Source organism: Podarcis liolepis, assembly GCF_965112155.1.
Source record: "Podarcis liolepis genome assembly, chromosome: 10".
NCBI classification, from domain to species: Eukaryota; Metazoa; Chordata; class Lepidosauria; order Squamata; family Lacertidae; genus Podarcis; species Podarcis liolepis.
Genome location: NC_139562.1, coordinates 18987942 through 19006867, shown reverse-complemented (window position 1 = coordinate 19006867; position 18926 = coordinate 18987942). Strand labels below are relative to the sequence as shown.

The following is an 18926-nucleotide window of genomic DNA, read 5'->3' as shown; positions in this document are numbered from 1 at the left end:
AAACTGACACATTGCTGGGTCTGGAGGGCATCCAGCTGAGAATTCAACTCAAATGTGAAAATGGTAATCCTATAACAAAAATATGTTTTCCCTCTGACGAGCCTTCTCCATACCTGAGAACTGGAAAGTTGCCAGTGCAACACTAGTTGTTAAAAAGGAATTCAGGGAGGATCCTGGAAATTGCAAACCAATAGGCTTAACTTTTTTGATGGGAAAACATGTGGAAAGTATTGTTAAAGATAAAATAACCAAGCATATAGAAGAACAAGTCTTGCTGAAGCGTAGGCAGCATGGTTTCTGCAAGGGCAAGTCTGGTTTCATAAACCTACCTTTAAGAGTGTCAGTAAGTATATAGATAGAGGTGATCCAGTTGACATAATGTACTTGGACTTTCAAAAAGCATTCAACAAGGTAACTCAAGAAGAGAAGAAGAAGAGTTTGGATTTGATATCCCGCCTTTCACTCCCCTTAAGGAGTCTCAAAGCGGCTAACATTCTCCTTTCCCTTCCTCCCCCACAACAAACACTCTGTGAGGTGAGTGGGGCTGAGAGACTTCACAGAAGTGTGACTGGCCCAAGGTCACCCAGCAGCTGCATGTGGAGGAGCGGAGACACGAAACCGGTTTCCTAGATTACGTGACTACCGCTCCTTACCACTACACCACACTGGCTCTCAACCAAGGCTTCTGTGTAAATGTAAGAGTCATGGAATACAATGAGAGGTCCTGTTGTGGATCAGGAACTGGTTAAGTAAGAGAATAGGAATAAATGGACAGTTCTCTGTAGAAAGTGGAGCCCAAAGGAATCAGTACTGAGACTTTAGGGGTGAACAGCGAGGTGGCCGAGCTTGTTGACAATACTGAATTGTTCAGTTGTTAAAACAAAAAGAGATTGTGAAAAGCTCCTGAAGGACCTCTCCAAATTGAGTGGGCAGTAAAATGGCAAATGCAGTTCACTGTAAACAATGGTAGAGTGGTGTATGCCAGGGTGAAAGAAAATCTTAATTTTATATATACGCTCATGGGGTCTAAACTGACAGTAACTGACCAGGATTGTGACCTTTGGATCGTCATGGATAACTCTTAAGTAGATGTTGACTCAGTGTGTGACAGCTGTGAGAAAGGCAAAGGGGAAGTAGGGGAAGCTGCAAGTGGGCAAGTTGACATTCTGCTATTTTCCTCCTTGAACTTTAGATAATGGAAAGAAAATCACCCACATTTAGTTTATATTTCCCTTTTAATAGTAATAAGTAATTTGCAACAGATGTGACCAGACTTTAGGCTAGTGAAATATACATTGGATTTTTTAAAATGCACAGCTTCACAGCCTCCCAAATAAATTCCAAGCCACTGTCCGCACCACCACCCACCCCAAGAGAAGTCAATAAATGCATGAGCTAGTAGCAAAAGATATGGGTTCACGTCTGTGATCAGTGATGAACGTAACTTGGTGACCTTGGGCCAGTCACTGCCAGGGCCTAGCCTCCCCAAGACAGCGATCATGTCCAAAGATAGACCTGTCCTCTAATGCCTGAAGCTTACAACACTGGCAAGTGCCACTTCCAACTTTTTCTTGTTGTGAAAAAGTATCAAAACTCTGCTCTTCTCCCACTATCCTGCTCCACTGCATCGTTTCTTAGGATCATTGGGGAGTGACAGATTGGGACAGGAGGCCTTCCTGTATTTTTTATTTTCTTTTATCAGGTAGGTCATGAGTAGCAGCAAAGGGTCTGGGGCTCAGTGGAGTGAGTTGCCTGACTGAGGTGTAGATTGCACATAGAGAGAAATGTTGATTAACAACAAGAAGGCAAGAAGTGGGAAAGGATGCCTGTCCCTCCCTGTTAAGCCTGTGCATTTGAGATGATTCTTGGAATGTGCCCTGGTAAAGTTCCTGGCAAGAACACCTCAGTCATTGGGGCTAGATAGAGAAGTAATAAGGTAAGAGATTGCAGGGTTAGCATGTTCTTCACAAGCTGAATGGTCAGAGTTGGATACAAGATGGTGGATTAGATGGAGCTTTGGTTTGATATAGCAGGACTCTTGTGTCATGTCTTGGGAACAGAATGTGTTCTGTTACGAATGTGAATATGGATACAAAGAATAACTCTTGGGATACTTTTTTGTGCAGGCTCATGAAGCAACATTGGAGGCTAGAGCCAGTCCAGAGATGAGTGACCGATTTCAGCAATTGGAAAGAGATGTGGCTCGCTACCGGGAAGAATCCAGTAAGGCTCAAGCTGAACTGGATCGTCTGCTAGAAATCCTGAAAGAGATGGAGAATGAGAAGAATGATAAAGACAAGAAGATAGCAGAACTAGAAAGGTAAGAAGGGATGGGGAGAGAAGCCCGTTATCAGTTTTTCAATTTGCTGCCATTCAAAATAGGGCATTGGGGGAGTTTCTAAAAGTTAGTTAAGGGTTTTTGCTTTTCCCCCTGCCTATTTCAAAAGGTATGCTGATGTTTCTGGGATCTCTTTTAAATAGTAGGAGCAAAAGTGCAATTGTAGGAAACGATGGTAGCTCAGTGAAGCTGGCTTTCGTTTCATGTACTGTACATGCATACTTGAACCTGACAAATTTATATGATTTACTATAGTACAAGTACCACAGATAATACTAAGCATTTTTAATATGCAGCTTGATGTGAGGACTAATTCTGCCTATGTGAGAACATGTTCTGCAGCCATATGAAATTAAATAGGAGAATGCCACTTAGTAGCTTTGAAACAGGATTTCCACTTCTTATATTATTATTACATATTTATTTACACCTCCCCTTTTTCCCTGACAAAGACTCAAGGCATCTTACAGCTAAAAATGCTCTTCTTGGTAATACTTTCTTAGTAATGTGGTTTCCCCAAGCCCATCCTTTTCTGTGGATAGAAATTAGGTAGGACTTAATATCCCCACTAGATTTGAACAGCTAGCAGTTGGGTCACTGGAGAAGTCATGGGAACAACACCTTAGATGGAAAATGGAACAAAACTATTAGCCATTTATTAGGCTATTAAAATTTCTCCTGAACTGCAGTCGTAAACTCTTAGTCCGTCCTAAAACAGTGACATATAAGTATTAGTTACAGTTTGACCAACAGTTACCTTGAAAGGTACAATATGGAGGTTCATTTCTTGGCGGTGCACTAACTTTTCCTCTTTTGCCGGAATGGGTTTCCTTAACATTATTTCATATGGATTCAACTGCATTTTGTCAGGTGCCAGGAAAATCACATAGATTAAGACCACCACCTGAGTAGAATTTTCCTTGGTGAATATATTAATTCTTGAAATGCTGTAGCTGCTTGGCGTTCCCTCGTTGCCCAAAATTTGTTCATCTGACTTAATATTTCAATGTTGAGTTAGATGTTGAATGTGTTTAATAGTTATGGGCGGCATTTGTATAAAGAAATCTACTCAGAACTCCAGAGAATATAATTAAGAGAATTTATTGTAGGGAGAATTTGCACATCTGTAAATACTTGGTGTTACTGCTTCACATTTTTATCTTCTTTGATATGCAGAATCTACTCAAAGGTGCCAAAACAATATTCTCAATTCATTAGGAACACACAGATAATTAACTTGCATGAAGCCTCTCAGATGGATTAACAGTTCAAGTTTGTTACCTTGGATGGCATCTGTTCCTGTTTCATTGAAACAGTAGAGAGCTTTGAAAAATCAATATTCATTATTTTTCAATGAAACTTTGAACATTTCCATGAATGGTGTTCTGTTGGCCACAAGGGGGGAAATAGGTCATTTCCTTTATTTTTGAATTCCAAAATGTCTGTTGAAATAGAATTGCAGAAGTTTTACATAATATTCTTGAAATTTAATTTGTCAGTCTTATAAATTTATCTTCCTATAGACTAGCGACTGCCTCTATACCAGGGTGCCACTCCATAAATGAGAGAAAAAGAAGAAATTAGTTGATGATGTTATCAATGAATTCTTCCATAGCTGCTTCCTAGAAATAAAAGAAAATACAGTATATGGCAAAAAGAGTGTTGGAAGCACTACATTGGCTCCCAGTACATTTCCAGGCACAATTGAAGGTTGTGCCGGAAACTACAACTAATCCAGAATGTGGCAGCTAGACTGGTGACTGGGAGCAGCTGCCAAGACCATATAACACCGGTCTTGAAAGACCTACACTGGCTCCCAGTACGTTTCTGAGCACAATTCAAAGTGTTGGTGCTGACCTTTAAAACCCTAAACGGCCTCGGCCTAGTATACCTGAAGGAGCGTCTCCACTCCCATCATTCTGCCCAGACACTGAGGTCCGAGGGCCTTCTGGTGGTTCCCTCCCTGCGAAAAGCGAAGTTACAGGGAACCAGGCAGAGGGCCTTCTTAGTAGTGGCGCCGGCCCTGTGGAACACCCTCTCATCAGATGTCAAAGAAATAAACAACTATCGGACTTTTAGAAGACATCTGAAGGCAGCCCTGTTTAAGGAAGCTTTTAATTTTTGATGAATCATTGTATTCTAATATTCTGCTGGAAGGCGCTCAAAGTGGCTGGGGAAGCCCAGCCAGATGGGCGGGGTATAAATAATAAATTATTATTATTTATCATACACCATGCCGTGCAATGTGCTGATCACATCACCACTCAATATTAAGGGAGCCTGGCCCCCTCCTTAAGAACTTCAAGGCCCCCAAAGTGCCTGCAATCCTTCAAGTGTTCCACTGTGTTCAATGGGGCTACTCCCTGTTCAATGTTTTTAGGATTGCATCATCAGAGGCTGGTTCTTAGCTCTTTTTGAACAAGTGAAAACACTTCAATAGATTAAGTGGAAAATCAAATGAAGAACGCACCCAATTTGTGAATGGCTTTGTTTTTATGCAGTTCTGTTCACGTATCAAATGTCTGGCTTTCTAGTTCCTTTTACTAATTACTTGCTCTCTTTATGTATTGTCATCCCACAATCATCTAATGTTTCATTGATGTTTCTTTTGTGTTCTCCCTCTCTGTCTTTCCTGGTTCCCTTGGGTTGTTTTGTGCCTGTGGTTTTTTGGCCATGCCTTTTCTCAGAAGGCACGCTTCGCACAGAATATGCTCCCCCTACCAGGTGTCTGTCTCTCCACCCCAGCCTGTAGGGGGTTTTGTATGGGACTTTTTAGGAAAGTGAGTTTCTTACAAGGCTATTGTTTCTTGCTGGCGGAATGCTGCTTTCTGCTAACTGGCTGCAATTTCTGCTGGGGTTTGCTGTAGTCAGTGTGTGTATGTCTGCCAATGTGCCACATTAATTGGATTTATGCAACATTTTTAGACCCTGGAATACAACTTAGAGCACTAGTTCTGCTGGTATCATATTATCAGCATTTTTGAACGACTTGTGTTTTGACCTCCTCTTCTTTTGGTGGTTGTATTTCTGTGAATTCCCGCACTATAGCTCCATTACTTTCAGACCATTTCAGTTTCAAGCTGTTTGGCTCAGTTGTGCTCTCCAACCTATATAAAACCTGTTTTGTGTGTTTTTAAAATTAGAATGAGAAAACTGAAAGATAACACACAACTCTGAAACATCTTGCTTATGTATTTAAATACTTATTTAATTTGTCTTTGAAGGCACACTGCCCCCATAAGATGGTTTACAGCTCCATTTATATATATTTTTTTCTAGTAAGGCACAATCCAACTGAACAGGAACTAAAAGAAAAAAATATATATTTTATAGGGTTTTATTCTAATTAAAAGAAAAACACATAGTTGTGATAATACCCTGTGTCTCTTCATGGGGTATGGGGTCACCACTGAGCGAGCCCTGTTAACCCAACAGCTCTTGCTGGCAGGTCAGAGAACAGGGCCTTTGATACTGATCCCTACACAAATGCAGGCACATAAACCTGTATGGGCATACTTTTCATTCTCTTCAGGGTGCCCATCATTCACCTTTCCTTAATAAGCTGTTGATAACTAGTTGCGGGCCCGGGTTCAAGTGAAGCCATGAGGGGTGGAGGGTGAACAGGCAGTTAAGATATAAAATAAGGCACAAGGCACCAGTGCTGGGATCAGATAAGGCTACAACTTTATTGATTACAGATTTATGCAGGTTTTGGCATAGGCATTGTGTATGTATCTTGTAATCAACCAGCCTGCCTGCTGGTTTATGGATAAGAAGTAGGATTTGGCCACTGTCGCAGGTCACCTATTGACATGCTTCATATCCAGAGACCCTCCGTCCCCCGATCACTAGTAAGGATACTAAGGCCTTTCAGCCCCTTTTGGGTATTTGGACAGGAAGCACCCCCCAGGCTCCCTTGGGGATACCCAAACTGGTCTAAGAATCCAACCCTCAGCCGCCACTTGAGATGGACCCAATACTGACTCTGCCCATGTAACTGTGACAAACTGCAGCTCCAGTGATGTTCTGTTCAGGGAATCCAGTGAAGACTGCTTGTCTTAAGCACACTGACTTAAATAGCCAGGGAGGGGACTGGAGGGAAGACTTTCCCAAAATAAACAGAATTTAAAAAATGCTAGTTTGAGGATTGTGTCATGTTTAAGCCATATGCTTATCTCATATTGAAGTAGTGAAATGACCTGAAATTATTGAACTTTGCTCAAACTTTATTTAGAAATGCATCACTTCGCCCTATGTACCATTTTCCTTCAATTTTGTAACACATTGTATCAAAGGTATACACTTAAAGTTTGGAGGCTGCTTCTCAATGTTGTAAGGAATGCAGGTAGCATGTGTGCTTGGAGAAAAATGTTGCTTGCAATAATGGTTGCATTATTTTGTAATTTGAGTTGCCTCATTCTAACTGATCTTGCTTGCTCAGGCCTGCTTTGTTTGGCGAAGTTGCTTGCTGTTTTGTATTTAAGTCAATTTCACTGATGTAGGTTTTTTAAAGGATGTTGTACATTTAAACAGAGTGTTTCCAAGCTGCTCTGCAATTCTAGGCATGTTCTAAATGTATAAAGCAACCAGCAGGGTTTTTGGCTAGTTGATGAACTGCCAGGTCACAAGCTTCCAGTGCCTGCTATATTTTTGTTGCCCGGTATTAAATTGGTATCAATACAAAGTCTTGTAGAAAACAAACTAGGTAATGTTTATTTTTCTCTCTCTGAGGTCTTTGACATTTAACTGAATAAAGCACATCTCATCAGTCATTTCTGGCCCTGTCCTTGATGTTGGCAAATGAAAAAAGGACATTTCTACAGTGGAAAAATAAATTTGGTCATAAATAATCTGAAGTAGACGTTTCATTGTCCTTTCCTGACTTCTATACTTTCCTCACCCCGATCCCTCTGAGATAGTAGAGTAAATAGTAAGTAGCTGCAGTGTAATACTGACCCCAAATCAGTAGGTTCTAAGCTGCTAACTTTTTTTGAAACACAGCTGTTTTAAAATCTGTTTTCTTGTTGTAAATGTATCTAAAGATGACAACTTGCAGTTGAAAGTTAACTTTCAGAGCAGCAGGTACTTTTTAGCTGAATTGTCTGGTATCATTAGTGGTGGTCTGTCAAGTATCAGATCCACTATGTTTCTAATCACATTTCTTTTGAAGTAGCAGTCTTCAGTTTTTAGCAGTTTGTATAGTTGGTATATTTAATCCATTGAAATAACTTTGAAATGAGGCAGTGCATTGAATTGAAAAAAATGTGCATTTTACACAAATCAACCTGATGGTTTTGGATATAACCTTTTTTAAGTAGCCTTAAACTGGCTTACAGTTATATATAGTAGAAAGCTCTTGAGTAAAACTGAGTAAGAGAGCAAATAATAATTTAACATTTACTCAAGACATATTTTTGCTAGTAAATCAAAATTCTGGTGGTCACTTCTGGATCCGAATATTTGTACTGCATTCCTAGGGTACGTTTAAGATAGAGCCAGTTCATAGGTTACCACGACTGTTTCTTGAACATTTATATGTTATTTAGTGATCTGTTTCTCACATGCATGATTGTCTTGGAGAAGAGGAACGGTATATTGTTCCTGATGAGGAAGAGCATGATCTGGGTTGAATGATTGTCCGAAATAGCAGTAATTTTAGCTTGTAAAAACAACACAAAACTTTCTTTGCAACTTGCTAAATCAAGAAGATGAAGAATAATGCTGCTTTGATTTTGTCTGTCAATCTCATATTTATCAGTGAAATTGACCATAGATAACTCTGAAAACAGGGTGTTAGAATTAAAGCAAAAAAGGCAATAATGAACTCCTGAGGCCCACGGCTGTGCAGTAACCTCCAACAGGTAGTCTTTAGCATGCCTACCAGTCCATAGTGTTGGAGGGAACTGACTAGAAGTAGCATGTTCATTATTGTTTTTTAGATTGCACCTCATTATATAGACTTAAAATATAGCTGGCTTGACAGCAAGCTTGAAAATGTACTTAGGTGTTTAAAGAGTTCATACAAAATGAGAAGTAGTTCCTGTATTTTCTTAAAGTTTTATGAGCAACACATGAAGGCTTGTGGTGTATTGATTCGCTTTATTTTGGCCTTCTTGTTGAGATAAATTAAGATATTTTCTTGGAATAAATTTTAAATCTGAGAGGGAGGCAGCCTGAAGAAAGTTGTCTGATTTCCCAGAACTGTCATCTTGCTAACATCTATGTTCCATGAAATATTCTCTCAAGCAGTAGACAGTTGCTTTCCAGCTTGATCCATGCAAACTTTGGTGTTGTCTTTACACTATTGCTCCAAGAAAGGAAACAAAATAATCAAAAAGAAGGCATTTTCTGGAGCACTCCTTATGTATTGAATGGTGTAATCTAATTGGGTGGTTCAAACTGCCCTAAGACCTTTGGGTATAGGGCAGCATAGAAATTAAATAAATAAAAAATTATAATTAATTCTTTTTGTTGCTGGGAAGTTTACCAGAATGGAGGATTTTGGTTGAAAAAGCCTTGCCTTTCTTTCTTGTCTTGCTTTCTGATGCTGTGCTGCTCCTTTGTCACTTTTCTTGATGTCTTAACTTTGGAGTGTATCCTCATTAACCTTTTCTCTAACTTTCTCTTTCACATTTCCTACCCTGGATTTGCTGCTTGGTTCAGCCTCACTTCAAGGTCAGTATATATTAATTTAAGGATTTTATTAGAGAGGTACATCTACAGCTCAGGTAGTGAAATACTGAAACCCAATTTTCTTCTCTAGAAGATGGGCTCAGAAATATCTTACTCTATATAGGAGAGCTGGACTACAGAGTAGTTTATAGCACAAAACTTGGATGTGCTGGCAGTAGTTACTGTTGTTTGTTCAGACATTAGCAAATTCTTATCAAAATGATGAGCAGAGGAGAGTGGGACAGTCAGCACATTGGCTGGCTTCCTCCAGTCCTGCACTGAGTATCTGCATTGTGGCCTCTGTGTCACCTCATCCAAGTTCAGATTCTCCATCTTCTGCCTGGTGAGGGAGAGGCCAATGAGGCGTGAGTACATTGTATCAACAGTGGCTATGGGCCATCTTGAATCCGTACTGTCTGCGTGTTGCCACATCTTTCAAGAATTCACTTGTTCTACACCTTATTGATTTATCTGTGTGTACGGGCAGACATTTTGACCTGACATTAAAATTTTAGTCAATTTTATCATTTTGATCCAGTACCTGAAAATAAGAGAGTCCTGAGTGGTACTTCTCTTTGTAATTGGAAAATCAGTTGAATAGTCTACTAAGACCCAGGAGCTTTGGTCATGCGTCTTAATCATTGTGTGTGTGTGTGTGTGTGTGTGTGTGTGTGTATGTGTGTTATGTCTTCAATGCGAAGTTTTAAATCTGCCCTATACTTATGGGCTGTGGCTGTTTGCAAAATAATCCCATTGTATGAGAGTAATAAATTAGCTGATCAGTACACATATTTTTCAAATAAGGATTGTATGGGACATTGTTTTCAATGCTTATGCAAATATAGAGGGCTGCTTTGAGGGGGAAGTATACCGTTTAGAGGCTAGTTTTGAACTTGTGCATACTTGTTTTATGTATGTCTGAACACTTGCAAAATTTTGAGTATGCGGGATGTATTTCTAATTTAGGATATTATGGTGTGCTGTGCTATTGTCAGAAAGAGCACTCTGGTTGTTATGCCAAAGTTACACATGTTTCTTTTTTGGAAGTTGCAAGAATAATCAAAAGGAAGTTATTAAAGTTCCAAAAATATTTGTATAACCAAACTTACAACAAAAGCCTGTGTTGAGCTATTGATCAGCATCCCCACTGGTAATAACTCCACTTACCCATATATAGAGGAGGATAAACTTGGGAAGCAAGAATAACAGTAACACTACCTGATTTCATCGCCTCTAGTGGGAGAAAAATTAAAAACACATTGTTACAGTAATTCATATCCTGAGTGTGCCATAGAACCCCAGAAAATTTAGCATGTGGCTTTATTAATGCCATATGGGGGAAGATGGTGAAACATGGAAGACAGGGCTGGCAAATCCCAGTGTTCTTCTAGCCAGGTATGTTTCCAGTCAGGTCTGAAATAGTTTGGAGCAAAAGACCATAAAGGATAATTAAAAAAAAAATCCAAGCAAAACAGTGCTTTAATTTCTAGTTGGGTAAGAAGCCAGCAGGAAAGAGATCTTATCGCATTTCACCAGCTAGACATGAGCAATACTGAACATATGTTTGCCCTAAAGGCATGTGCCAGAAGTTTGCAATGAAATGGCATAATTGTCAAGGAGTTTTATAAAAAAGGAAATGGTGTAAAGGCTCTAATTTAAAAAGTCATCTCTATTCTCCAGAGAAAAAATGTTCAGCTGGTTTTTCTAAGTACAAATAGTTGCAGTTTCTAAGTCTGAAATGCATATAGCAGAATTAGAGTAACTTCTTATATCTTAAGGACAGCTACTGTACTGGCCTACTGATAACCAGCATTTGAAAGCCAAAGTCCTTTTAAATATTTTGATTTTTAGCTCATATTGCAGAAATGGTCTCAGTGCAACACTAATAAACTTACCATGCTGAGTTTATAATGAAATGGTTGTCTTGCAGCTAACTGGCCAAGTAAGCAGTCTTGCACGCATGTGCAAATGCACATATGCACAAATTTTTCACAAGGTTTGAATATTCTGGTTCTGTGCTATCCTCAAATTCAACTGCCTCATAAGTCTTATACCAGCTCTTAAAACTGAGTTGTAAGAAGTGGGTCATTAAATTGGAAACTGGCCCCAAATTTTCTGCACATTTTCCAGGAGGTATCCGTCTTGCCATGACTGATGCCTCAACTCAAGCTAGTCAGGCACATGTTACCTAGCATACTAAACACTTGGAAAGTAATAATTCAAAATATTTCGGCAAAGAGCAAAGTCTCTTTGATGTATGTATGTACATATGTATGTATGCAACTGCTCAAAAGCTCAGGGGCAAAAGAGCCCTCACAGTTCTCCCCTCCATCATATTGGTAACAAGACCAGTGAGTGCATAGCTGTCAACCTTCCCTTTTTTTTGCGGGAAATTCCCTTATCCCAGCGCCGTTTCCCGCTGCTTCCCGCTTCTATCCCGGATTGTTAGATATCCCGTAGACTGTCCGAGAGACAGGTGAGGCTGCTGGTCCCTTATTTTTGAGGCTCCCCGGGACAGGTGAGGCTGCTGATCCCTTATTTTCGAGGCTGCTGATCCCTTATTTTCAAATCTGAAAGTTGACAGCTATGTAGTGAGTGTAATATGACCTCTTTGCCATTCTGCCATAACGTCAATATATCATCATATCCCACCATCCTATTATTTAGGGAGAAGGCTTGCACAAATCAGATGGCCATGTTTATGAACTTCTTTGTGATGCATCCCATGCGTGGTAGTAAGCCTATTGAAATTAATGGACTGACCTTGGTCATGTTCATTAACTTCAGTGGGCTCACCCTGAGTGAATTCTGTCCCATGTTTCTTTAGGAGAAGGGAAATGAGCCCTCATTCCTCCTCCCATCCAAAGACTTCCCCCTAAATGTCTGAAACAGGTCCCAGATTCATGCTTGGAGGCATTTCCACAACTACATTTAAATTTGTCAACTCTAAGAACATAGAAATGTCAATTTGTTTCAGTACATGCCCGTGTTGCCAACAGTTTATTAAAGTCTTCAATCATATAAAATACAAATCAATGATAAGATTATTGTATATAGCCCATACCTTCTCTTATATATCCTCTATTTCCTCACTCTGCCTCAAACTATTTTTAAAATATGTAATGGTAGGGGTTGACTGAGCCCCCTCTGGAAATAATAACAAATTAAACATACAAGCAAGACCAAAAGCAGGGGATGTGGATTATAGAATAACTGCTTCTCTCTTCAATCAGCTTATAGCATGATATTAATTGCCTTCTATGTCTGTATTGGGTGGCCTTCCAAATATTGCATGAATCAGCCAAGATATAGGACATACTTAGATACATGCTTATGCAATCTTCAAATTCCAACCAAAAGGTTAATAGCACAGGACAACCTCAAATTCCACCCCTATATCCCAAACATTTTAGAACACTCATCTTGGGACAATATGAATTTTATTTCTATCTTTCTAGACTTTGCAAACAGTTCAGAATTAGTTTAAAATGAAACATTCAACCTACGACACTCACCCAAACATCATTACAAAGAGATGTTTAAGTCTTCTTCAAGTCATCATTAACCTGGCTTTTGACACTTGAGATGTATATTTGTAGGACCCACTTTATTTTAATAAGTTATTTAGACTGTTTTTAACATTGTGGAATATTGTATTTTTAAATGTGTTTTAAATGTTGTACCTCACCCCGGGACCTTAGAGTGAAGGGTAGGTACTAAATTGTAATAATAATCAGCAGCATCAGTGAGGAACATTGTTGCATCTCCAGAGGAAGGATGTTCTGTACCTGGGGCAGTGTCACAGAGAAGGCCCTATCCTGTGTCACTATGTATCACGTTATGCACATCAACACACCCACAAAAAGGACCTTCCACACAGAACACAGGATTCAACCAAGCACCTATAAAAGTGTTCAGCTCAAAGTCATTTATTGATTTACACGCTAAAGTTAACACCTTAAATTAGACCAAACAGCAAATGAGCAACCATTGCAATTCTAGTCTAGCGGTGGCATCCTGCACTAGCTGCAGCTTCTAGACTGTCTTCAAGGGTAGCCACATACAATGCAATACAAAAGTTCAATCTACAGTGCAGTAGTACAGTATACAGAGTAGATTTCACAGTCTTTATGTGCCCAAATGAGTATAATATTTGTACTATTATTTTAAAATAATTTTCAGATATTGTAGGGTTCAGCACATGTATGCACATTTATTCTCTCCCTGTGTTGTTGACTGCTCACAATGCTTTTGAAAGCGCCACATGGGAAATTATTTAGGGACGGGAGAGGTTGTTTTTTAGGGAAATTGATGGAGCACAGTGTTTTCATTTACCATTATGTAAAATGTTTAAATTACAATATATCGTCATGTTAACATATCCCAAAGTAAACAAATTATCCAGTGTGACATCATTAGAAAGATAATTGAGGTTATTATTCAAACTTAATTTATGTGCATCAGATTATTCCAGCAAATACAGCCTCCAGAGGGTGTTTTTTAAAAAAAGACTAATAACAAATGATTTATGTGCACCTATTAGTGACAAAGTAGACAGTCATTATATAGCTTATAGAGTCCCCCTACCCCACTATAAACCATGTATGTTTTATGGTTTACCAAAACTAAACCAAAATGAGTTCCAATGAATAGCACTTACTTATTTATTTCATTTTATTTATTTTCTTGCATTTCAATCTCACTTTCCTTCCATCATGGAATCCAAGTTGATGTATGTGTGGTTCCTAAGAGGTCATCATCCAGGCAGTAACTCGACCCAGACCTGCTTGGCTTCCACAAGGTGGTGACCGCGTCTGCCTTCAGACCTTCAGGAACTTGGGTTCCTGTTATCGATCTCTGTGCCACTAATGCAAGAGGGGCATTTGCCAGCATTTGGGCCCATTTGCTATCTTTAGGCATTATTAAAAGAAGAGCTTGCACAAGTACTCTAACCCATCAGCAGAGAAATTGTATTGCTCTTTGTAGCACCAGATAAGACTCTAGCTCACTCAGGGGCAAAGTGCCTCTGTAGTTTTCTCTCCACTCAAGAAATGTGTGATGCAGCCACAAGTTCATACCTTTTACAAGGTATGAAAGTCTTCCAGGCTAACATGGGGTCAGTCACCGGCAAAGTATGTGACTGTAAGGGATTCATTGTCCCCCTCAGATGTTCTGTGTTAGCGACTCCAACAGTGACTGGCCTACTGCCATTTGTACAGTGAAGAGGTGTGCTCTAGTGAACAAGGATTCAAACTGTGGGCAGGGGCACATATACAAACCCCTCTCCCAACACATCATGCCCCTCTCAGCCCTTGACTGCACAGTGAAGGTCTGTGGGAGACTTCTGCTTGCATTCTCTTGAGCACAGTCACACAGAGAAGCGTGTAGAAGCCCCACTGCAGACCCACACAACATGGGGAGGGGCGGAAGAGGGAGAGCATGATGTGTAAAGATGTTTGAGGTGCAGTTTGTGTGCACCTCCCCGTCCCCATCCATATTTGGAGGCTTTGCATGTTCAGGGAAATACCTAAATAATTTTTTGCTTGATGAATTTCTCTTCTTATAGGGAGAGACTGTTCTGCTCACCCTGCATACTGATTCACATCTTTGTTAAGAGGGGATATGCAGTCTTTTCCACACTGTTTAACACTGAAAAAACTGGGCTCTACTCTGTTGTGTTGCTTTGGTAGAAATTCAACCTAGCTTTCTTAATTGCTTTTGCTGGATTTAGGCCAACTCTTACACAGGTTTTTGGTTGTGATTTCTCACTGTTTAATTGCTTAAAAAATTGTCCAGTAGCACCTTAGAGACCAACTAAGTTATTCTGGGTATGGGCTTTCGTGTGCATGTACACTTTGTCAGATACACGAAGAAGTGTATCTGAAGAAGTGTGCATGTACACGAAAGCTTATACCCAGAACAACTTAGTTGGTCTCTAAGGTGCTACTGGACAATTTTTAACAAATAAATAAATTATTTTGATTGCGTCAGACCAACACGGCTACCTACCTGAATGTTTAATCGCTTATCAAGCCTGGAGATAGGTTGGAACCTTCACCTTCCAGGAAGAGGATTTTAGCCTTTCCTTCCTGCCTCTTGAAGTAGGAACTGACCCAATACTGAGTAACCTGCTCATAATTACAATAAAAATTACCAAGGGAACGATTTCCTTATTTATTTCCCAGTGGTCCTTCAGTGCTTGATATGTTTTACTTGTACTGTTTTTTAATGTCCATATTTGATGTCCATTAATTTCAAGGAGTCTACTACTAACGCTTCTAAAAAATAATAATTCTAAATAATTATTTAAAAATGAACTACACGTAGATGCAGTCTGTGTTTCTCAAATGGCTGGCCTCCCAAAGAAAGGAGTTCAGTACATTTTTGGAAAGAATATGGAGGAAGGGACAGAAACAATTTGTCTAATTTTGGAAAAATAGTTAAGAATCAGGATTTTCCAAAGGATAGATTGTAACCCTTCTAGAATCATTAAAAGGGGAAGTGGGGAGTTGCAAATCCCTGATTACTGTAGAGAGTAGGTGCTGGGGGGAAGGTATAGGATCTGATTAGGTATCCCCCAGCAAACTTTTCAGATGAAGATGTATAGACACAGAAACTCTAGCAAGTTTAGAAGATGATATAATTTTGTGACGTTTGCAAAATACTGATGAGATTGAAATAATGCGAAAATAAGTACTGGGTAGAGTGGCAAGAATTAATCTGCTTCTTGATCTTACCTATACCTTTGAACTCTCTTGAGACCTATTTTAATGGTTAGGTACAAAGTTGACTTCTATCCACCCATCTCAATTTTCAATTCTACTTCCCTTCCCCTTCCTCTATACTTATCTGTACATGGAATTTGTTTTTAAAACCTGGGTTTCCTGGTTTCAGGATATAAAATCCACCCGCCCCTCTCTGAAAACCCATTTGGGGCTTCTTGCTGGCATACATACAACAGTCTAGTTATATTTTCATGACTTCTAGCAACAAGCACTGTTTTCATTGGCATTGGTTGCCTTGTCTTATAAATGCCATGGAAAAGTGAAGAGCAGTGTAAGAAAATGACGAGGACTTGTGGCAAGAAGCTCGCAAACAGAACTCCTAATGGACTGTTTGAACTTGCTAGCGTTCGTTTTAACAGTGCTACATTAACTCCTTTCAAAAGCATAATGATTTTTTTTAGCTGTTGAATTGTGTCTGAGGCGTAAATGATGAGAGGAATTCATCTTCTCTTTAAATGACATCGCAGGATGGGTCTGCTTCTTATTTACTTTATAGGGGGTTGCCTTTAAAAATGCCTGTTTTAATTTCTTTTAACATAAAGATTGTATTTATAAAAAGCATCCAATTAATACTTTAGACACTGTTGTCTGTTCTTCCCAAAAGATACAGGAATGATTCCAAAATGCCATTTAGCCCTGGCACTAATGTTGAGAGGGACTGCACAGGTAGTTTTTATCAGCTGAAGAGAAGCTTCTTGTTCTGAGGGACAGAACTTTTGTAGGCCACTCAGCTGAGTTTGCTCCCCCACTATTTCCCTGCTTCGCATGTTGCCATAGAAATGGACACTGTAGCAGTTAGTGTGTAGCCGCATATGCCCTGAAATGTGAGGTGAATCTTTAAGCACATTTTATTTGTAGCAGTTAATTTACTATTACAATAAATTAGTTAGTGGTGTGGTGCATTAAAAAGTCTAAACTGGAAAATAATGCAAATAAAAATGTATTGCAAGTTAACATAGATACACATTTTGTAAAGAAGTAAAACCATAGAACAGTGAACTATTGAAATGATAGTACAGTGGAACCTCGGGTTGCAGAAGTAATCCGTGATGGAGGCACGTCCGCAACCTGCAGCATTCACATCCTGAAGTGCCTCATCTGCGCCTGCGTGATTTGATGCTTCTGCGCATGCGCGAGCGGCAAGACCCGGAAGTAACCTGTTCCGGTAATTCCAGGTTTCCTGCAGTCCGCAATCCAAAAACACGTAACCTGAAGCATCCGTAACATGAGGTATGACTGTACGAAACAATAGCTCTTATAACAATGAGTCAGAATTTGAGTCGTAACCTGCTCCCTAACCTCTAAAGGTGGCCATTCTCCCTGAGAGTGTGTATTGCAAACTACTTAATCTTGATCATATATATTGAAATATAAACATTGGGATACATTGATTCTCTGGCCACATAGGAGTCTTTTTTAGGTGGAAAAAGAGTGTGATATAAATCTGACGTTACACCTCCACTTTTCTGCCATAGATGGCATACTTGCAAAGAGAACGCTCCTCAGCCTCTTAAATGTCAAAAAGGCCTCTTAGGTTAACTGTTAGCAGAACAGATGAGATGCAGGCATGGCCTAATCTTCTCTGGGTCATCTGCTGGAGCAAACAAGGTCAAAAGACTATCTAATCAAAGAGTATCCAAATGTCTAATATTCAGCATAACTAAATAGTCATTCTTTGGCTAACAGCTTTAAAGCCTCTCTTATCTTAAAACAGCAGTTTGTTAAATTGCAGGCTACTGTTCTGTTTTGCTTATTCTTCGTCTTGGGGGTGGGAGCCATTCAGAAAGCTTTTGCACGGTGGTTGAGCCACATAGCGCCTGAATGTAGCACATAAGAGGAGCCTCTTACATTCCTACGCAAGAGGAAGGATGTCAAGGCCACTAAACACAATTCCTGGGACCTCCCATGTGGGAACAATAATATAAAAATAGATTCTGAATAACAATGCCAAGGTGAAATGTCTTTGAGACACTGAGCATGTGTAAACCCCGCAGCACTACCCACTACCAAGGAATTCTTCTTTGCCTTAACACTATGAATTCTGTGGGTTGAAGAATAGTTTGAGGCTCTGGAGACAACTTCTAAGTATAAAACAGCACTAAAGCATTTATTTCCATGCACCTTAAAAATGACAGCAGGGACTGAGCTTGAAATGTACATCTGACCATGCTTATTTAGTGGTGGTATTATTACTATCATCAACAACAAAAGATTTGCAGGCCACTTCATAATATAAAGTAATCAAAGCAGTTTACAGAATCAAAACAATAACAATATCCTTCAAAAACAATTTAAACAGAACAATTTCTTCAGATATACAGTTGTTCCACAAATGATTGGGTCACTGCTGTGCACAGAGTGGGCAAATAGTTCTCTTGTCTGGCTACCCCTCCACGCCAGAATACGTCTGGTCAGTTCAGGGTTTTGTATTCTGTGGCCATCACCACCTTCCCTGCTAAGGCCTTTCTAGGGGAAAATAGCAACCCAAATACCATACATACACCAGATGAACTTGCTGCTGGATCAGGCCAGTGGCCCATCTAGTCCAGCATCCTGTTCTCAGAGTGACCAACCAGATGCCCCTTTTGGGAAACCTGCAAGCAGGATCTGAGCACAGGAGCAGCCCTTTCCCTTCCTGCGGTTCCCAGCAACTGGTATTCAGAAGCATCACAGAGCAGAGCCATCCTGGCTGGTAGCCATTGGTAACCATCCCCTCCATGAATGTGTCTTGTCTTCTTATGAAGCCATGCGGATTGGTGCCCACACATTTTGTTTGGCCTGAGACATTTTTTCTGCCTGTGGCCACAGAGAATCCTAGAATTGTGGGACTGAAGGGACCCCAAGGGTCATCTAGCCCACATACCCCCCCCTGAAATGGAAGAAGGCAGCACACACATTCACTGGTTCCATGGACGGAGTCCAGCTGGAGGAGTGGCTGGGTTTTATTCTAGCTTCACCAACTCTGGGAGTTGATGTGATTTCAAAATTTGCAGAGAACAAAGTTAGGAAAAATGGGTTTTAAGTGCTTATGCTCACAATGTTAAGTAACTAAACCAGAAAATAACACTTGCAACTGTATCTTATTTTTCCTACTTTAATAATTTCAATGTGTGTGGGGGGGGTGTTGACAA

At 39.9% G+C, this 18926-nt stretch overlaps 1 protein-coding gene across 25 annotated transcripts in view; it reads left to right on the top strand.

The window, feature by feature from the left end:
• Positions 1 to 18926, top strand: part of ERC1 (ELKS/RAB6-interacting/CAST family member 1) — a 161416-nt gene that overhangs the window by 54577 nt on the left and 87913 nt on the right. For all 25 annotated transcript variants that reach the window (XR_014516241.1, XR_014516242.1, XM_083461763.1 and 22 more), the window contains one exon: positions 2127 to 2320. Coding sequence is in view for 23 of the 25 variants with exons in the window: in XM_083461763.1 (XP_083317889.1) it covers positions 2127 to 2320 (194 nt within the window). In the remaining 2 variants the exon portion in view is untranslated. The remainder of the gene's footprint in view (positions 1 to 2126; positions 2321 to 18926) is intronic.